General features: G+C 42.1%; 1 protein-coding gene across 3 annotated transcripts in view; it reads right to left on the bottom strand.

Moving 5' to 3' along the window:
• Positions 1-12,509, bottom strand: part of Ercc3 (ERCC excision repair 3, TFIIH core complex helicase subunit) — a 30,894-nt gene extending 18,385 nt beyond the window's left edge. The window contains exons 1-9 of one of the 3 annotated variants that reach the window (XM_046463743.2): positions 12,461-12,509; positions 11,839-12,044; positions 10,973-11,209; positions 9,382-9,431; positions 8,807-8,942; positions 8,456-8,620; positions 7,804-8,008; positions 6,012-6,326; positions 3,409-3,593 (exon numbers count right to left, since the gene is read on the bottom strand). In XM_046463743.2, the coding sequence (XP_046319699.1) occupies positions 3,409-3,593; positions 6,012-6,326; positions 7,804-8,008; positions 8,456-8,620; positions 8,807-8,942; positions 9,382-9,431; positions 10,973-11,209; positions 11,839-11,880 (1,335 nt within the window). In that variant the 5' untranslated portion in view covers positions 11,881-12,044; positions 12,461-12,509. Of the gene's footprint in view, positions 1-3,408; positions 3,594-6,011; positions 6,327-7,803; positions 8,009-8,455; positions 8,621-8,806; positions 8,943-9,381; positions 9,432-10,972; positions 11,210-11,838; positions 12,045-12,363 lie in introns of all 3 variants that reach the window. The other 2 variants (XM_046463741.2, XM_046463740.2) reach the window with 2 other exon arrangements.
• Positions 12,510-18,163: the final 5,654 nt, after the last annotated feature.

The raw sequence follows: 18,163 nt of genomic DNA, 5'->3' as shown, positions 1-18,163 counted from the left end.
TCCTTTCCCCAGCCTATCCACACTGTGTAACTACCTGTTTGTTAATCATCTGGTAGACATTTCAGTTATCAGATTGACTGTCCCAATATCTCATTGTTTGTGTAAGTAATCCTTATTTTACTTAATAATGGCCTAAAGCACAAAAGTAGTGATGCTAACAATTTGGATGTGTCAAAGAGAAGCATGTAAAAAAGGTAAAAGTTCTCAATTTACTGGGAAAGAAAAAAAAATCACATGCTGATGTTTCTAAGAGCTGTGTTAAGTTCAAACCTTTTATCTGTGAAATTGTAAAGGCGAAGAAATTATTGTTGGTTTTGCTGTTACACCTTACACACTGTAAAATTTTCTGCCACAGTACATTAAGTGCTTAGCAAAGATGGAAAATGCATGAGGTTACAGGATTTGGTACTATATGAGGTTTCTGGCATCCACTGGGGGTCTTAGAAAAAATCTCCCAGGGATAAGGGGGAACTACTGTATAGCTATAAATATATTCACAAAATTAAACAAAATCTAATACGTAATGTTAAACTGGCACACTCTCATGTTCATCATGTAACAAAGATTTTTAAACACTATCATACCCAGGGAAATATTTTCATGCTATGTGCAAGTGAGGGAAACCAGATTTCTAACCATTGATGCTAGGAACCTCTCCACTTAGACCGCACCTCACACACAGTCAGCAATGCTCCTGAGAACTCCTCCCTTGCCCCACACCCTAGCAGGGCCAGGAGCACTTTAGTTAGACTCTCAGGGGTATGAGTACAAAACGCTCTGCCGCCAAGCTACCATATCCTGTCATGGTATCAGGGGCTTTCATTAATCCTTGTGCCTGCACCCTAAATCTCACTCAAAACTCCATAGCTGGCAAGTTCAGAGGCTGATAAAAAATAATACTAATTTCAAATTCATGTGTTTGACAGAATAAGAAATAAAGCTCCCACAGCCAGTGCCACTTCTATACAATCATGACAGACCAATTCTTTATGATGCCAGCCCTGCAGAATTAGTGGACAACATTATTAGCCAAACACCAAGTGGAGCTCAAATTCCACAGGTGCTGCTGATTTCCCTCTGGGCCACATCCTACCTGTGACTCTATGAGTTTCTATTTTTTATAGCCAATTCAGTTCTTTTTCACAGTGTAATCTTTAAAATTCTACATTTCACAAATCATGAAACACAAATGGCTCATGATATGTCATTAATAAAGAGGAAAATATAAATTCAAACCATAAAGGGATACCACTTCACACTTAACAGGTTAGCAAAAATCAAAAGAAAAAAATCACTATTCGGTGTTAAAGGAGATGTGAAGTATCAATCACTACTGATTACTGCAACACCCACTTTGGGAAACAGCTGAGCATATTATGGTTTGGATCTGATCTCATGTGTTGAGGGCTTGGTCCCCAGTACAGCAATATTCAGAGGTGGAGCTTTGGGGAAGTGATTGAATTATGAGGACTCTGACCTTATCAGTGGATTGATTAATCTACTCATTACTTAAGTGTAGGTACTGGTGGAAACTATAAGCAAGAAACAATTTATTAGGAAAAATAAAGCCAATGGTTGTCAATGGAGGAGCATGGTTGGAGGAAGTAGGTCACTGGGGACGTGTCCTTTTTTCTCTCCTTGTCTCTCCTCCTATTCTCTCTTTATCTCTGTCTCTGTCTTCTTCCAGGTACCAAGATTTTATTAGCTTCCTTCTACCATATCCTTCTGCCATTTTCTTCCTCACCTTAGGTCTACAACAATGGAACTGGTTGATCATGGACTTAAACTTCTGAAACTATGAACCAAAATAAATCTTTCTCCTTCAAGTTGTGTCTGGTATCTGGTCTCGGCAAGGAAAAGCTGACTAACACAATAATATACTGAACATTCAGAAACTTTCAGCCCAGAACATTCCTTCAAAGTATGTCGTTCAGGAAGGGGTCCACTATAAGGTCATAGTCCACACTGTGAATAGAGAAATTCTTACAGAGGGCACTAGGAAATATCCAAAAAAAAAAAAAAAAAAAAAAAAGCAGCAACATTGTCAAATGGCAAAAAAAAATCTAACCTCCAAATTTATAGACAGAAAATAATCCAGTGGTTGCCCAGCACTGGGAGTAGGAGTTAGAGATAAACTCCAAAAAGACACAAGGGGATTTTGTGAGGTGTTGGGATTTTTCTTAAAGTGGATTGTGAGGATAGGTACACAGCTCTTTACATTACTAACATCATAGAATTGTACACTAACAATGTATGAATTTTACTGGTGTATAAATTAAAACCCAAAAAAGCTGATAAAAGAACAACTTAGCAACTCAAATATCTATCCATGTTAAAAAAAAAAACAAACTTTTTTTATTGCTGTGTAGTATTCTGTTATATATCAAACTGTGGTATATCTGTATAATGGAATACTATACAGTGATTCAAAGGAATGAACTACAGATATGTGCACCATCAAAAAGGAATAAAGAATCATGTGAAGAATAAAAATGCTGAGAAAGACAAAAGTCACAGAGAAACATAATAACCCAATTCCACTGACATAATTTTTTAAATTAAATCAGGCAAACATATATTGAGGGAAATATATGTAGAAGGTAAAGTAATAAACGAAAGCAAGACAATAACAAATACAAGCTTCATGATAGAGGTCGGCACTGACAGATAGAAAGGAAATGAAAGTGGGAGGAACAGAAGGCCTTGAAGGTCCCAGCACCTGTTCTTAGATGGTGGCGATTCCATAGACACAACTAAAGGGTGAGGATTTTTTCAACACAGCAAGAATCTTCACAGGTTACTCACACTTACCTTTATCCAGGAGACCACTTCTCACACTTTCAGGACAGAGACCACCCTACTCTACCACTGAGCGACAGTCATTTTAAAGTACCAGAAAGGGGTTTTTTGGTTGTTGTTCCTTCTAAAAATATTTAGCTTTGAACATGAATTTTTAACACATACCTATGCAAGTACTCATTAGAGAAAAATATTGGGAAAATGTGCTTTTAGAAATAAAAAATTATTAAGGCCACAATCTGTCTTCTTGGGGTTTTGACATTGGGAGTGGCCTTGATGGACCCCTCAGGGAAAAGGCAGGCAGAACACTTTAGGGACTCAGTCAGAAAAGGAGGATGCTCATGGAGTATAGACCCAGTGGCCTGCATTAGTATCCTGACTTTACCAATTACTGACCATGTGACTCAGGACAAGGGATCCTGCTGCATTCATTTGTGAAATGGGTTAACATGCCCACCCCACAGGGTGAATGAGGGTATGGGAATAGGTAGCAGCAGTTTAGCCCAAGTCCTGACCTATGTATCTGCCATGAGGAATCAACCTGATCATGTCCCCCTGCCCACAAAAGGGGTCCTTCCCTCAGACACCCACCCAACCAGGCCCAGCTACCTCAGCACACTGGACTTTGGCGATGTAGCCACTGTTCTGCAGCTCCATCCAGTTGGCTTCATAGAGCTTGGGCCCAATCAGAAAATTTAAGTCCACAATTTTGTCATCTTCCCGGACAAGGGTTGCAGTCAAACCCAGCTTACAGTGGGCCTGCACGATGGTGAGCACCCTTCGGAACATCTTAGCTGGGGGAACAAGGAAAACATTCACACGATCACTTTCTAAACTGCTTAATTACCACATGCAGCTTTATGATGACTTAGCACCAGCCTTTGACACCACAGGGGCTAATTTGAAACCTCAGGAGCCTGGCTCTAAATAAAAATGACAAGGTAAGGGTTGGGGTTGTGGCTCAGTGGTGGAATGCTCACCTACCATCCATGAGGTACTGGGTTCAATCCTCAGCACCACATAAAAATAAAAAATAAAGACATTGTGTCCACCTAAAACTAAAACATAAATATTAAAAAAAAAATGACAAGAATACTTCGACAACACTTGAAGACCTGTTTAAAAGATGAAATTGAGAACAAGGAAAAAATGATTTCAAGAAGGCTCCAAGTTAGCAAACTCCAGCAATCTCCTGATAGTAGCTAAGTTATCAGGAGTGCAATGTGAAAAGTAATCTTAGAATACCAGTAAGTTCTGACTTGCACAAAAATATTGCTCATCCTAGAACTTGTACTCAGGTGGCAGCTGGGGATCTGAAGGGAGAAAAGAACAAAAGGAATCAACTCTGATCAGCTTCCCACCATCTTCCCAGAAACCAGGGAGAAAACATAGCCTAAGACAGCAATGAAACCCCAGGCATCATTCTGCCCCAAGCATCAAGCACCTAGGGGTGACTGGGGCAGAAACTCCCCTTTCCAGACACCACCAATCAGATTCACTTTGGTCAACTAATAACTTATTTGTTCTTCCTTTGTTCTAAATGTTATAATTCTTTCTCATCTATCAAACTCAAAAAGGGTATAGGGTATTCATTTTAAAAGACTCAATTTATAAGTCTTCATGGGCTCAACTTTTAAAAATTCTAGACAGAAGGTTGAATTGAGTTGTGCTTATGATACAACATAATTAAAGGTAGGGCTAGTGACATTTCAGAAATAAGTAAAAACAATAATCAGAGGGAAAAGACCAGAATGCACCAAAACACAATTGGAAAACAAGAATAGTGAAATAACACGGTTGTCTAACTCGAAGTTTTTGTTTCACACGCTGAAGCTTAACATGGTGATCTTTTTACATGCAAGTCAACTTGGTCACCCTCTGCTCCATCCCTCACATGGCTTTCCACGTATTCGGGATGCAAGCCAAAGTCCCTGCTGTGGCCTGACACCTCCATCTTGCCCTATCCTTGACTACCACTCTCTTCTTCCTCTAGTTGCACTGCCACCTTGTGTTGTCTGAACATGCCAAGTAACTTCTTACCACAGGGCCTGTGCCCTGATGCTTGCACCCCAAAGACATCTGGATCACTACCTGGTCTGCTGTGAACAGACCAAGTAGGGATCTTCAGACATCCACAGATGCTGGAGGAGCTTTCACTACACAAAAAGAACCAGATGCTTTGAACAATGTTCAAAAAGCAAAAAGAACAATGTTTTGAATGCTCTATGTATGCTTCACATTTCACTTTATTAGAATAATCTCAACTTTGGACTTATTTCTCAGGGCTCCCTGAAATCTGTTTTATGAAGAAAGGTTTAACTAGCCAGGCATGGTGGCGCAAACCATTTGCCCCCGCTAATGAGAGACTGAGGTCTTGGATCACTTAAGCCCAGGAGTTCAACACATGCGTGGGCAATGTAGTGAAATTCCATTTCAAATAAAGAGAAAGGTTTGCCTAGAAGACTATGCACAATAAAAGGAACAGACTCTCCAAAATGTTGTTACATGGAAGAACCATTATGCAAAGTACAAGAAGTCAGACACAAAAAATATATCATGTATGATTCTGTTTATATGAAAATTTCCAGAAAAGGCAAATCCATAGAGACGGAAAGCAGTTCAGTGGTTGCCTGAGGCTAGAGAAGAAAATAGGAATTGACTACAGATGGCTAGAGCTTCTATTAGATATTAACTAGGGACAAATATTAAGTCTTCAAATAAATCACAAAACTATTACAAGGGCTAAGCAGGGCTCCTGGTCCAGTTTCACAGGACCATAAAAATGGGTAAAGGGTGAAGTGAGTTGCAACAATAAGAAAGACGAAGAGGGGGCTGGGGTTGTGGCTCAGTGATAGAGCACTTGCCTAGCTTGTGCGAGGTGCTGGCTCAATCCTCAGCAACACATAAAAATACATAAACTAGAGGTATTGTGTCCATTCACAACTAAAAAAAGAAAGAAAAAGATGAAGAAAAGAAGAAAATATTACTTTCTAGATGAGTACCCTGAGTCAGTGATTAAGAAAGCTATGAAGGTACACACCCCTGCATCCAGTCCCACCTACCCATGCTTAAGAATTAGTTAAAAGCCAGCCAGCAAGTCTCCCTCATCATCTGCATGGACAAACACAGGAGGTTCTCCCCCAACCCAACAACTGAAAATTAATCTTTGTCTTTACAATGAGCAGCAGACAGCTCAGCTTCAGCCTGCTTACCTGGAATAGTGTGCACTTCATCCAGGATCATGAGGCCCCATTCCTGTGTTTTAAGCCACTCCATGACTCGCTCAGCCTCCCAGGACCTCTTGGTAGTGTGGCCCAGCATGGAGTACGTGCTAATGGCAATGGAGCAGCCTATGGGCTTGTCCTTGGCATCAGAGGTGAAGCGGCAGATCTGGCTGTCATCAATGGTGGACCACATCTTGAACTGGGCTTTCCACTGCTCCACAGACACAGCAGAGTTGCCCAGCACCAGACAGCGCTTTCTGACAGTGCACGCAGCAGTCACACCAACCAGGGACTTCCCAGCACCTATAAGAAATCAAGGGATAATCCTACCAAAAGCCAGGTTGAAATGAAGGACAGGGATGATCAGGGACTCTTTAGCACAGGAATCTAGGCAAAATTTTTATAGTGGTCCTCACAGCAGACATTTGTGAGGCATGTACTGCTCCAGCTTGCTTTCCTCTTTAAAAAGAGACATGCCCACTTTACACATGAGTAAAATCAGTGGGTGCTGGGCCCTTCTCTAGAACCTTACACAGAACCCCTTTAAATAGTGAAACCTTAAAACCAAACATTGAGAAGAAATATTTCTGTTAGCACTATTTTAAAGAAAGGAAAACTAGATGGAGAAGTACCTTGCCGGTGGCCTTAAGATACTGGTACTAGGAACAGTGCACCTAGCATACATCCTGCAAAGGAAGGACTCGGCAAATGACAGCTATTAATTATTATACAGAAAACAGGGCTTAAGGATGCATTTAAAGGGCTGGGGTTGTGGCTCATTGGTAGAGTGCTTGCCTAGCACGCATGAGGCACTGGGTTCAATCCTCAGCACCACATATAAAAATAAAGGGAGGTTGGGGATGTGGCTCAGTGATAGGGCGCTCACCTACCATGTGCAGGGCGCTGGGTTCTATCCTCAGCACCACATTAAAAAATAAAATAAAGGTATTGTGTCCAACTACAACTAAAAAATACTTTTAAAAACCATGTGTTTAAAGTGTACACAATACTAGAAAAGACAGAGAAGGTGAGTTTACTATCATCCACCACCCAAAGAACAAGATAAAAATCAATATTCCTTTCAACACAAATTCTTCCTTTACCATCAAAATAACCTATGAAGTTAAAAAAAAAAAAAGATGGAAACTAAAGGCAGAGACCCATGTCTTAGGGACTTTGTGGGGGTGGGGAGTAGTCCCCAAAGGAGTCGTGTGGCCTCTGGTTAAGAACCTAGTAGGATAGGACTTTTTTTTTTTTTTAATTTGTTCTGATTAGTTGTGCATGGGGACTTGACATTCTTAAGGATAAGTGAGGTTGGTCAGGTGCCAATGTTGCTGCTGCTGCTGACTTTTCTCAGCCTTGCACACCATCAAAAGCCCTTCAGGAACAAACAAATCCATGCATCATTAGCCTGATTTTGCAGAATAGAAACCTAACTCTCTTGTACACAGAATGCCTACCAGCACTATCTCACCCCATACCTGCTCTGGTTTTCTTCATGTCCTCTACCATTGCCTGAGATTTAATACGTTGCTTAATTGATCTGTTTATTATCAGTCTGTACCCCAGATGAAGGAGCTCCATAGCCCTAGGGCTTAAGCAAGGAGCCACACACAGTAAGCATTCAATAAATATTTGCCAAGTCATGTATAGGGAAGTACCTAACCTCAGCTGTCCCTTGGAAAGGTATGACTTAGGAAAATCTGCCAAGGGAGAGTGGGAGGCAGCCGGCAGGTCCAGAGAGAAGCCTGGCCAACTTCCTCATTCAGGTTCCACTCACCGCAAGGAAGAACAATGACTCCCGATCGTGCACGTCCATTCCCAAACATCTTCCGCAGGCTCTTCTCCTGATAGGGCCTGAGGACAGCTGTGGGTTTCAGGTCAATGTTTATATCAGGGTTGACAGAATCATTCCGGAAGTCATATTCTGCTAACAGAGGGTACTCCAGGTGTATACAACGTTTCTGGAGCTCCTCAATCATTTCCTGAGGAGTCAGTATGAAGGAGGTTTTATTATCTTGTTAACTCCAAAAGTATGTTAAAAAACAACACATATTCCATTGAATCCAATGTTCAGAAAATGGCATTTTATCCAAAAGAATATATTTCACATCTTGCTTGCTAACAATTAAGTTAAAGGACAAAAAGCAATCCAAACTAGTAACACTGGCAAAACGAACTCTAATCAGAATCAAATGGATTCTCAGCAACTGTTTCTCATATCTCTTCAGATTTGCTTGTGAAAGTCTCTGTGAACTTGTGGGGACCAGCCTTCTAGCCTGAGGAAGAATAACATGATGGCCCACAGACACAAAAATGGGAATACAACTAAGGAACAGAAAGGAATCTCTTTCTCTCACACATATTACAGAGGAAGTTAGCGCAGGGCTGGACACATTTACTGGAGAAGCAAGGAGTGTACATTCACTAACCTGTTTGACTTCAAAGGATACTGTCTGTGTCTCTTCTTCTTCTTCTTCATCCTTGTCCATTTGCTCATAAAAGTCAAACAAGTCCGTAGGGATGTCAGATTTACCCTGTGGATCTGTCACCCGGGAAGTAGAAGGCCCACTGCCACTATCTGCCATCTTAGAAATCTGCTAAGAGAAAGGCAGGTTTCTGGACTTGCACAAAACATTTGACCCTGACATAATCAAACAAGAAATAAAGTTGCAAAGGGGGAGTAAAAGGCTGGGCTGCTAGATTGCCAGTGCTAGAGTAAAGGAGAGAGCTGAAATCCCAAACATCCAGACCCTAGGTAACCCAGGAGCCCACGCACGCACGGCAGATTTGCTTGTGAAAGTCTCTGTGATGAGTTCAGTGGCCTCCCCCTCAGCATTCCTCAGGCGGCATTCGCGGATCACTGGATCTTGAAGAAGATGCTGGATGACATCGGGGTGGGAGCTTTCAACAAAGTACCTACAAGCAGGAAAGGAAGGAGGTGCCTACTGACCACTTCCTCATTTCCAAAAGACTATGCTAATCACTTGATTCAATGGTCTGGAAATAGTGGCCTCATAATGACTTTCCTTACTCTTTTGCTCCCCCTACAACTCTCTGCCAAATCACAGCTTGGCTCTGACAAAACATGAGAGTTGGGGGCAAATCCCTACTTTGAAGTCAAGTCAGCCAGGGGTCTGAGCCCTAGCTCCCTTACTAGTGGAAACACAGTGGCCAGCAAATGAATTTCCCACATGGGCCACATCTCTTTGTTCTTTTTATCTGTGCTTCAGGGGAGTGAGATGTTTGCACAGAGCAGACAGCCCATGCACATTAGCTCCTGCCCACAGCCCTTCCTCCTATCTAGTGCATGGAGGATGACAGTGCCTTGGGATGGGCCTATCAAAGAATCTCTTACCTGTTGTGTTTTAGGACCAGCTTGACTTTCCCATAGCTGACAGTACACAACTGCAAGTAGACACAACACCCAACAGGCAAAATTAGCAATGAGCAGCTCATTCAGAAACATTCTCTACTGGTCAATCTTACCATCTTCCAACCAAGTGAACAGCTGGGTTTACTTTAGCAAAACCCATTGTATGATCCTAAAACAGATAAGCCTAAACAGAACTTCTTTCACTGGCTTCTGATTTTTGACAAAACTTCCTCCTGCCTAGCTAATTCTCAGCCACATCTCTTAATTTATAAAACACTGCTTAAACTCCCCTTTTTGTGTTTCCCATTTTACTTTCTTCTCCATGCCAACAGCCCCCATCCTAATCCAGAGGTTTATCCTATCACAACAATGTTACTATAGCTCCTAGCATACAAGTGTGCATGGAGTATACACTTAGTAATTACTTAGTAATAACTAATAACTTGCTGCATAAAGAAAATATAAAACCACCTAGCCTTCCCATCAATGTTCCTATTTCTTCAACTAGAATTAAGGGAATACAGCTTAAATCCTCCCAGCTTCCCAACAACCTTCAGGAAGGAATCCAGCAGAGATTATGTGGTGGCCATAAAAATCTTCCACTCAGACCTTGGGCTGCTGCCTACCCCTGCTGCCCCTCTGATCCACCACTGCATTGCCCCAGGGACCAATACAGGACATTTCCAAAAAGTCCTCTCTCTAGACACCTTGCAAGAAAAAAGAACTCTCTCCAGAGTTCCTGCCAGCTTCCCCGGGAGTGGATGCCTAATGGCCTCTTCTGCCACTCCAGAATTGGAATCTGAATCAAATTCCCATTAGATCAGGCAAAGATAATGAAAGTCACCATTCGTCTCTTTTGAATAGCATTCATCCATGTTCAAATGCTGCTCAAACATTACTTCAATATTTGAAGTTCTTTTTTACTATCCCTAATAGAACTCATTGACTCTGAGTCTCATGCAAGTATTTACCCTTAAATGGAGTTTGGCAACTGTATCAGTCAGTTCAGGCTGCCATAACAAAATACCACAGAGTGGGTGTCTTAAACAACATTTTATTTTCTTCGAGTTCTGGAGGCTAGAAATTCATAATCAAGGTACCTGCTGATTCAATTTCTGGTGAGGGTTTTATTCCTGGTTTATAGACTGCCACCTTCTTATTGTGCAATACAACAGGGAGGCAGATAGAGCTCTCTAGTGTCTCCTAATAAGGATACTAATCCTATTGGATCAGAGCCACACTCTTAGGTCTTCATTTGGTTGAAACAAATATAATTATAGGCCTCAGGATTTGAACATATAAATTTTGGGGGACACAATATATTCCACCACATCACCCATTTTGGGCTGCTTTCCCAAATAACCCTGGCTAGTATATGTCTGAATTACTACCCCCACTGTGTTAGTACAACACTGGGTCCACAGGAATAGCAATGGGTTATTATTATGCTTCCCACAAAAGATACAAATGGCACATTTTCATGGCTATCATAGAATGATAATCAGTAGCATCTAGCCCCATTATTACCACACTGTCAAGGCAGGCAGAAATGCTAGCCTCAGCCCCGACTTGCCTTAATAAACTGAATAATTCCATCAGGGACTCCAGTCTTGCTGAGCTTCCTGAGGTACTCAGTGATGTCACTGGTTTGCAGCCCAACACTGACAGCTGCATACAGGGAGTAGGCAGTTAGCTTGTATTCATGTACATGGGTTGGTCGGCACACAGGCTCTGCAATAGCCACCAGGAAGTCTTGGGCATATTTGTAAACTGGAGAGAAAGCTTCCAAGAAGATGTGGCCATCAGGAGCCTGAGAAACACAAAATCAACACAACAGACAAGAAAACTAATGAGATGCAAAAACTCAAGACTCTTTCCCATACTGTTATCAAGAAAGGATAAGCCATCTGACACCAGGGATACTTGTGCAACCAGTACTTCAGAGAACTGTAGGTACTGTTACTTTAACCAGATACAGAAGAGCAGGGGAAAACAGAAGAAGAGGTTTCCCAAATTGTATCTGTTTCCCACTGTTCTGCAGAGGAAAATCTTCCCCACATTACTGGCTATCCTCAAGCTACTTTTTGGCTAGATTTCAACTGAGTATAGAACATTAATTATTTTAATGTTGCGCAAAAGCTGGCTACTAAAAAATTATGAAATAAATTGTTAACAGAATAAATGCTATTTATTAGGCCAGTAAAGTACTTTCCAATATGTAGTAGGTAGAACTAGGGAAGGAGTGGAAGTGAAAGGGTTAGAGATGAAGAAAGCCCAAGCATGTTTGGCTGACCTATGTGTGACCAGCTGTTCAAACAGCTGGTTGCCTCTCCCAGCTGGTTCCGAGAGGCTGTATCCGACATTTTGGGGTCTAAGAATGTCCAAGATTTAGCTGCCACTCTAGACCTTTGGGCCCTGCCTGACAGAAGGCATGCTTACCACCCAGAGGGGTCTGGAGGTGTGGTCATCCTTCAGTGGCATCTGCAGCCTATAGTCCTTGGCTCCGTATTCATCCACTTTGGTCCCGGCCTCATCCACCTGCTTCCCGGCCGCCGAGGGGACTGCCTCCTGAGAGTCGTTTCCAGGGGTGTCGTCTTCATCTTCCTCTTCATCCTCATAGTGCCGCTTCTTGGACTTCTTCTTGTCTGCGGATACCGACACAGAAGTGAGCCCAGCGGGAATCTCAGTTCACTATGCACTACAAGCAGGAACCTGGAAGCAGCTTCATTCCACGGGTGCCTCCATCTCCTAAGCAAGAGCCATCTGAACCCCGCAGGCGTCGAGTCCCTCAACCTCCTCCCACCCACAGCTGCTGGTAGGGCTGCTGCGCCCAGGTCCCGCATCTCCCCAGCCCGGCGGTCCGCGGGACAAGGTGTACGCGTGGGCTCGGCCGCAGCCAATACACCCCGGGCAGCTCTGACACCGAGCGGTGAGGGCGGGCCGACAGGAACAGAAAAGACACACCGCGCCCGTGCCTCCTCTCACCGCGGTCCGCCCGGTCTCTTTTGCCCATGGCAGCGACGTTAACAGCCCTTGGACACCCCCAGCGCCGACCGCTCACCGTGGCGTCTTCTTTCAGAGGAACTTCCGGCCCACAACGGAAACTTAGCACCACTCACAGGAAGTCCCGCCTTTGGTCTCAGGTCAGGGAAGGGAAGGGTTGGAGAGGTGTAACGGGTTTCGGTCACGTGTTGCGGACGACCTCTAGTCCGGAAGTGAGGTGATTGTCGAGCGCCGGTGTCTTCGGGCAGCTCGCCATTGTCGCTGGGGTAGAACATTGAACAAATTAAAGGCCTTGTCCTAGAATTTAAGTTCCAAAGGAGCCTTGAACGAATAAATATGGTGCGAAGTGCTCTGAGGTAAAATAATACGGCCCAGAATAATGGGCAGGTGCCATTCTAGAGTGGTCCTAGGATACCCCTCCTAAGTGGAGTTATGTGAGCTGCAAAAATGATGGACCTAGGGAAAGGTGTAGATTTGGAGGGTGGTCTTAACGTATTATATATGAGGCAGCTGTATTAGTTTGCTCAATTTATTCATAACAAATACTACAGACTACATCACTTAAACAGAAATTTATTTTCTCACTGTTCTGGAGGATAAGGTCCAATCTGATTGGGTTCCTGGTGAGGGCCTGATTATTGGCTGGCAGAAAGCCACTTTCTCCCTGTGTCCTTTTGACATCTCTTTACTTGTAAAGACACTAGTCCTATTAGATTAGCCCCACCATTACTACCTCTTTTCAACCCGCATTATTCTTTACAGGCCCTATTTTCAAATACAGTCATAGTGAGGGCTAGGCCTTTGATACATGAATTTTGGAGAAGATGCTGTTCCCATAGCAGTGGCCTATTAAACAATTGTCAAGAACAATATTATATATGATTCTGAAGTTCTGGATAGCATTATAAATTTGGGAATTGTCAACATATCTGGTATTAAAGCTATAGAACTGGTTGCAGTTACCTAGGGAGTGAATGAATGTAGGTAGAGGCCCAAGGACTGAGGACCTTTCATAGTGAAGAGGTTGCAAAAATAGCATGGTACTGGTACCAAAACAGGAAGGTATACCACTGGTACAGAATAGAGGACACAGAGACCAATCCACAAAATTACAACTACCTTATATTAGACAAAGGTGCCAAAAGCATGCAATGGAGAAAGGATAGCATCTTCAACAAATGGTGCTGGGAGAACTGGAAATCCACATGCAACAAAATGAAGTTGAATCCCTCTCTCTCACCTTGCACAAAAGTTAACTCAAAATGGATCAAGGAGCTAGGAATCAAACCAGAAACTCTGCGTCTAATAGAAGAAAAAGTTGGCCCTAATCTCCATCTCGTGGGGTCGGGCTCCAAATTCCTTAATAGGACACCGATAGCACAAGAGTTAAAATCAAGAATCAATAATTGGGACGTATTCAAACTAAAAAGTTCTTTCTCAGCAAGAGAAACAATAAGAGAGGTAAATAGGGAGCCTACATCCTGGGAACAAATATTTACCCCTCACACTTCAGATAGAGCCCTAATATCCAGAGTATACAAAGAACTCAAAAAATTAAACAACAAGAAAATAAATAACCCAATCAACAAATGGGCCAAGGATCTGAACAGACACTTCTCAGAGGAGGCTATACAATCAATCAACAAATACATGAAAAAATGCTCACCATCTCTAGCAATCAGAGAAATGCAAATTAAAACCACTCTAAGATACCATCTCACTCCAGTAAGAATGGCAGCCATTATGAAGTCAAGCAATAACAAGTGCTGGCGAGGATGTGGGGAAAAGGGTACACTTGTACATTGCTGGTGGGACTGCAAATTGGTTCAGCCAATTTGGAAAGCAGTATGGAGATTCCTTGGAAAGCTGGGAATGGAACCACCATTTGACCCAGCTATTCCCCTTCTTAGACTATACCCAAAAGACCTAAAAAGAGCATACAACAGGGACACAGCTACATCAATGTTCATAGCAGCACAATTCACAATAGCTAGACTGTGGAACCAACCCAGATGTCCTTCAACAGATGAATGGATAAAAAAAATGTGGCATTTATACACAATGGAATATTACTCAGCACTAAAAAATAACAAAATTATGGCATTTGCAGGGAAATGGATGCATTAGAGCAGATTGTGCTAAGTGAAGCTAGCCAATCCCTAAAAAACAAATGCAGAATGTCTTCTTTGATATAAGGGGGGGCTACTCAAAACAAAGCAGGGAGGAAGAGCATGAGAAGAAGATTACCATTAAATAGGGATGAGAGGTGCATGGGAATGGGAGAGAGAAGGGGAATTGCATGTAAGATGGTAGAAGACCCTCATGGTTATGCAAAATTACATATAAGATGGTGTGAGGGGGAAGATAAAAGAGAGAGAAACGTGTCACAGTAGATTGGGTAGAAAGAGGTGATGGGAGGGGAGGAGAGGGGAGTGGGGATAAGAAGGGCAGCACAATACAATAGACACTAATATGGCCCTATGTATAAACATGGCTGTATAACCAATGTGATCCTGCAATCTGTACACGTGGAAAAATAAGATTATGTACCCCATTTGGATCAAATGTACGATATGTCAAGATCATTGTAATGTTTTGAGCAACTAATAAAAAAATTAAAAAAAAAAAAAGGAGTCTTGGGTAACACCACCCGAAGGGCAATCAGAAGATGGTAAAATTAGGAGGCCTGGAAGTGCTCATTTCATTTCAAAGTGGAGGAAGGAATGGACTATGTCAAATGCTACTGATCAACAGATTAGATTAAAAGATTAGATTGAAGATTGAGACTCAGCAATAGATTTGCAATGTAGAGATCAGTTCTCTGCTGAATGACTTTAGTACATTGAAGATTTGCTGTTGGCCCATGGTCTAAGTGAATTTCACTGAAGAGGTGGAAGAACCACACTTTTTAAACTGGCTTTTATGTTGATAGTGGTGGCACACATGCCTGAAATCCCAGCTACTTGGGAGGCTGAGACAGGAGGACTTGCAAATTTGACATCAGCCTTACCAATTTTGCAAGACCCCGTCTGAAAAGATTAAAAAAGAAAGTCTGGGAATGTTGTTCAACAGTAGAATACCCCTGGGTTTAATCCCCAGTTCTTAAAAAAAAACCCAAAAACCTAATAAGTGAAACTGACTTTTATATTTTCATGTTTTACATTTGTTTAAAGTAAAAAATCTTGAAAATTGGTAGAAAGTATAGCAAAGGCTACTTAAACCACACACAACACTACCCTCTAGCTGTCTACTTAAGGGATGGGAGGAGGGGTGAGGGTGGAGGACCCTGGGCTTTCTTTGCAATTGCTAGTTAAGCACCCTATCACTGAGCTATATTCCCAGACTTTTTTTCTGTGAGTAGTTTTCTCTCTCTCTTTTGTTTGTATGTGTAGGTGTCTTTATACCATGAAAATATTACTTGTCCAAGTAATATTGTGAGCTACAAAAATGATGTACCATATTGACATATGGTGATTTTATATCCTCTTTTGTTTTATTCACTTCTTAAAGTGAGTGTTTAATAACAATTTAATATTTCATTGCATGACAATATCATAATTTACTTAGCCAGACCCTAGTTGGGGGCATTGGGATAGTACCTGTTTACCCAGTTATGAGTAGCTCTATGATGAATATCTTCAGATACAAATTATATATTTTTTTTGTACCAGAGATTAAACCCAGGGGTGCTAAGCCACTGAGCCATAGCCCCCCAGTATTGGCATCAGATCAATATTGGCATCAGATTCACCATTTTAGGTCAGGAGCCATTTTATCTAGAGGTTCCAAAGTTTCAATTCTGAGGCAGTGCTGCTTAAGAACAAGTACCTGCTAAAACAATCAACCCCATCCAGCTTAAACTCATATGCAGTTTATGAGATTCTTGTGGGCTATAAAGCTGCTCTTTAAGTGCCAACAGGCTGCTGCTCTCCTTGAAGGGACAGCCTTGTGGTTATGCCTCCTGTTATGGACAATAAATCTCTTGCGTGATATTCTGGTGTGTGGCGTGGTTCTTGGACTTCACATGGACTCTGCAAGTGTCCTTTCACCCAGCCTATTTTATTATTTTATTTTGAGGCAGGATCTTGCTAAATTGCTTAGGGCATCGTGAAATTGCTTTGAACTCGGGATCCTCCTGCCTCAGCCTCCCAAGCCACTGGGATTACAGTGTGAACCGCTGCACCCAATCTGGTGTAAAGGCATTTTTAAGATATGATTAACAGTCACAATTAATAGAGTTTAAGTAAAGTTTTTCCTCAGTAGTGTGAGCTGACCGATCCTATCACTTGAAGGCCTTCAGGGCAAAGACAGGCTGAAGTGGCACACACCTGTAAACCAGCAATTTGGGAGGCTGAGGCAGGAAGATCACAAATTCCAGGCCAGTCTAGGCAATTTATCAAGACCCTCTCTCAAAATAAAAACAAAATAATTGAAGGTATGGCTCAGTGCTAGAATGCCCCCTGGGTTCAGTCCCTAGTACCACCAAAAAATAAAAATTAAAAAAAAAAAGCTTACAGTTTTTCTGAGAATAAGGGAATTCTGCCTCCAGACTACAAGAGAGATTCCAAGTTTCTAGCCTTTGGATTCAAGAGTACAACTCTTTTTTTTTCCACATTTTTAATTTGTGCATTATAGGTGTATATATTGATGGGAAAAATACAACATGTATGTGAATTTCTGACTTGCTAGCCCCTACAGCTATGTGAGCCAATTCCTTAAACTAACTCTATCTCTTGCTTTCTCACTCTTTTTCAATGAAAGATACATTCCTTCATTTGAGATAGATGGGCTCTCAGGAGAGAAAAAAAGAGACTCTTAGTAGATAGAGATCCAGATCTGCAAGCATAACCAATCATACTTGCCTCTTTAGTTAGATGAACAAAACCTTTAGCATATAGGTCAACCAGAACAAAAACATAACCAAGTTAAACTCACCACATTCAAAGACTTATACAACATGCCCACAATTAATTTATAGCTAGACTGCTTAGACAAAAAAGGAAACACTGTGAACCCCAAATATCAAATGACTGTCTTGGCATTTGATTTTCAAAGAAGCTTCCTTGAGAATCTGTGCATTTCTTCCCAGAAAAGTCATATATAATCTGAGAACTCAACCTTAGGTGTGTCACTTGTTTTCTCTTCCCCAAGAAGTGAATGGCACTTGTGCCCTGTGTTTGGGATGTGTAGTCCCTTGCCGGTCTTCAATAAATCTTTGCTTGTGCCTTGCTTTGGATGCATCTTGGAATTCTTTTCAGCAACATAAGTCAAGAATCCACCTGGCTGAGTTGAGCTCGTATTTGAAGGGAAAGCAAGGAACAAGAGACTGGTAAGCGAGTAATGAAAGATGGAGACCAGGCAGAGATACACACAAGAATTTATTTGTCAGAGCTGACAAATAAAGGCCATCTCTCTATAAGAGAAAGTGGCAAAACAGGCTTGAATTCTGGGGCTTTTATGGGAGAGGCTCAGGAATCAGTGCCAGGCGGGTCCTAATGTGGGTGGTTAAGGGCTGGGTTGGTGTGGGGGAGTGGTGTGCCTCTCTCAGAAAGGCCCTTCTGTGGGAAAGCAAAACTTTTTCCTTAAAATGGCAGCTGTCACTTAAGATGGCCATCCAGATGCTAAAGCAAGGACCTTATACTATTGTCCCTTGGGGATTCCTCCTTGGACCCTTGTCCTGTGACACTGTTAGAAAGAACAAGGTGCCACAAGAAATCAAACACGAGCTCTAAAATGGGCGGGCAAGGCATTTTCTTCTAAG

The sequence above is a fragment of the Marmota monax genome, unplaced genomic scaffold (genome assembly GCF_021218885.2).
Source record: "Marmota monax isolate L192 unplaced genomic scaffold, Marmota_monax_Labrador192_F-V1.1 WCK01_AAM20220418_F8-fsc00034, whole genome shotgun sequence".
Lineage (NCBI taxonomy): Eukaryota > Metazoa > Chordata > Mammalia > Rodentia > Sciuridae > Marmota > Marmota monax.
This window is presented reverse-complemented; position numbering and strand designations above follow the sequence as displayed.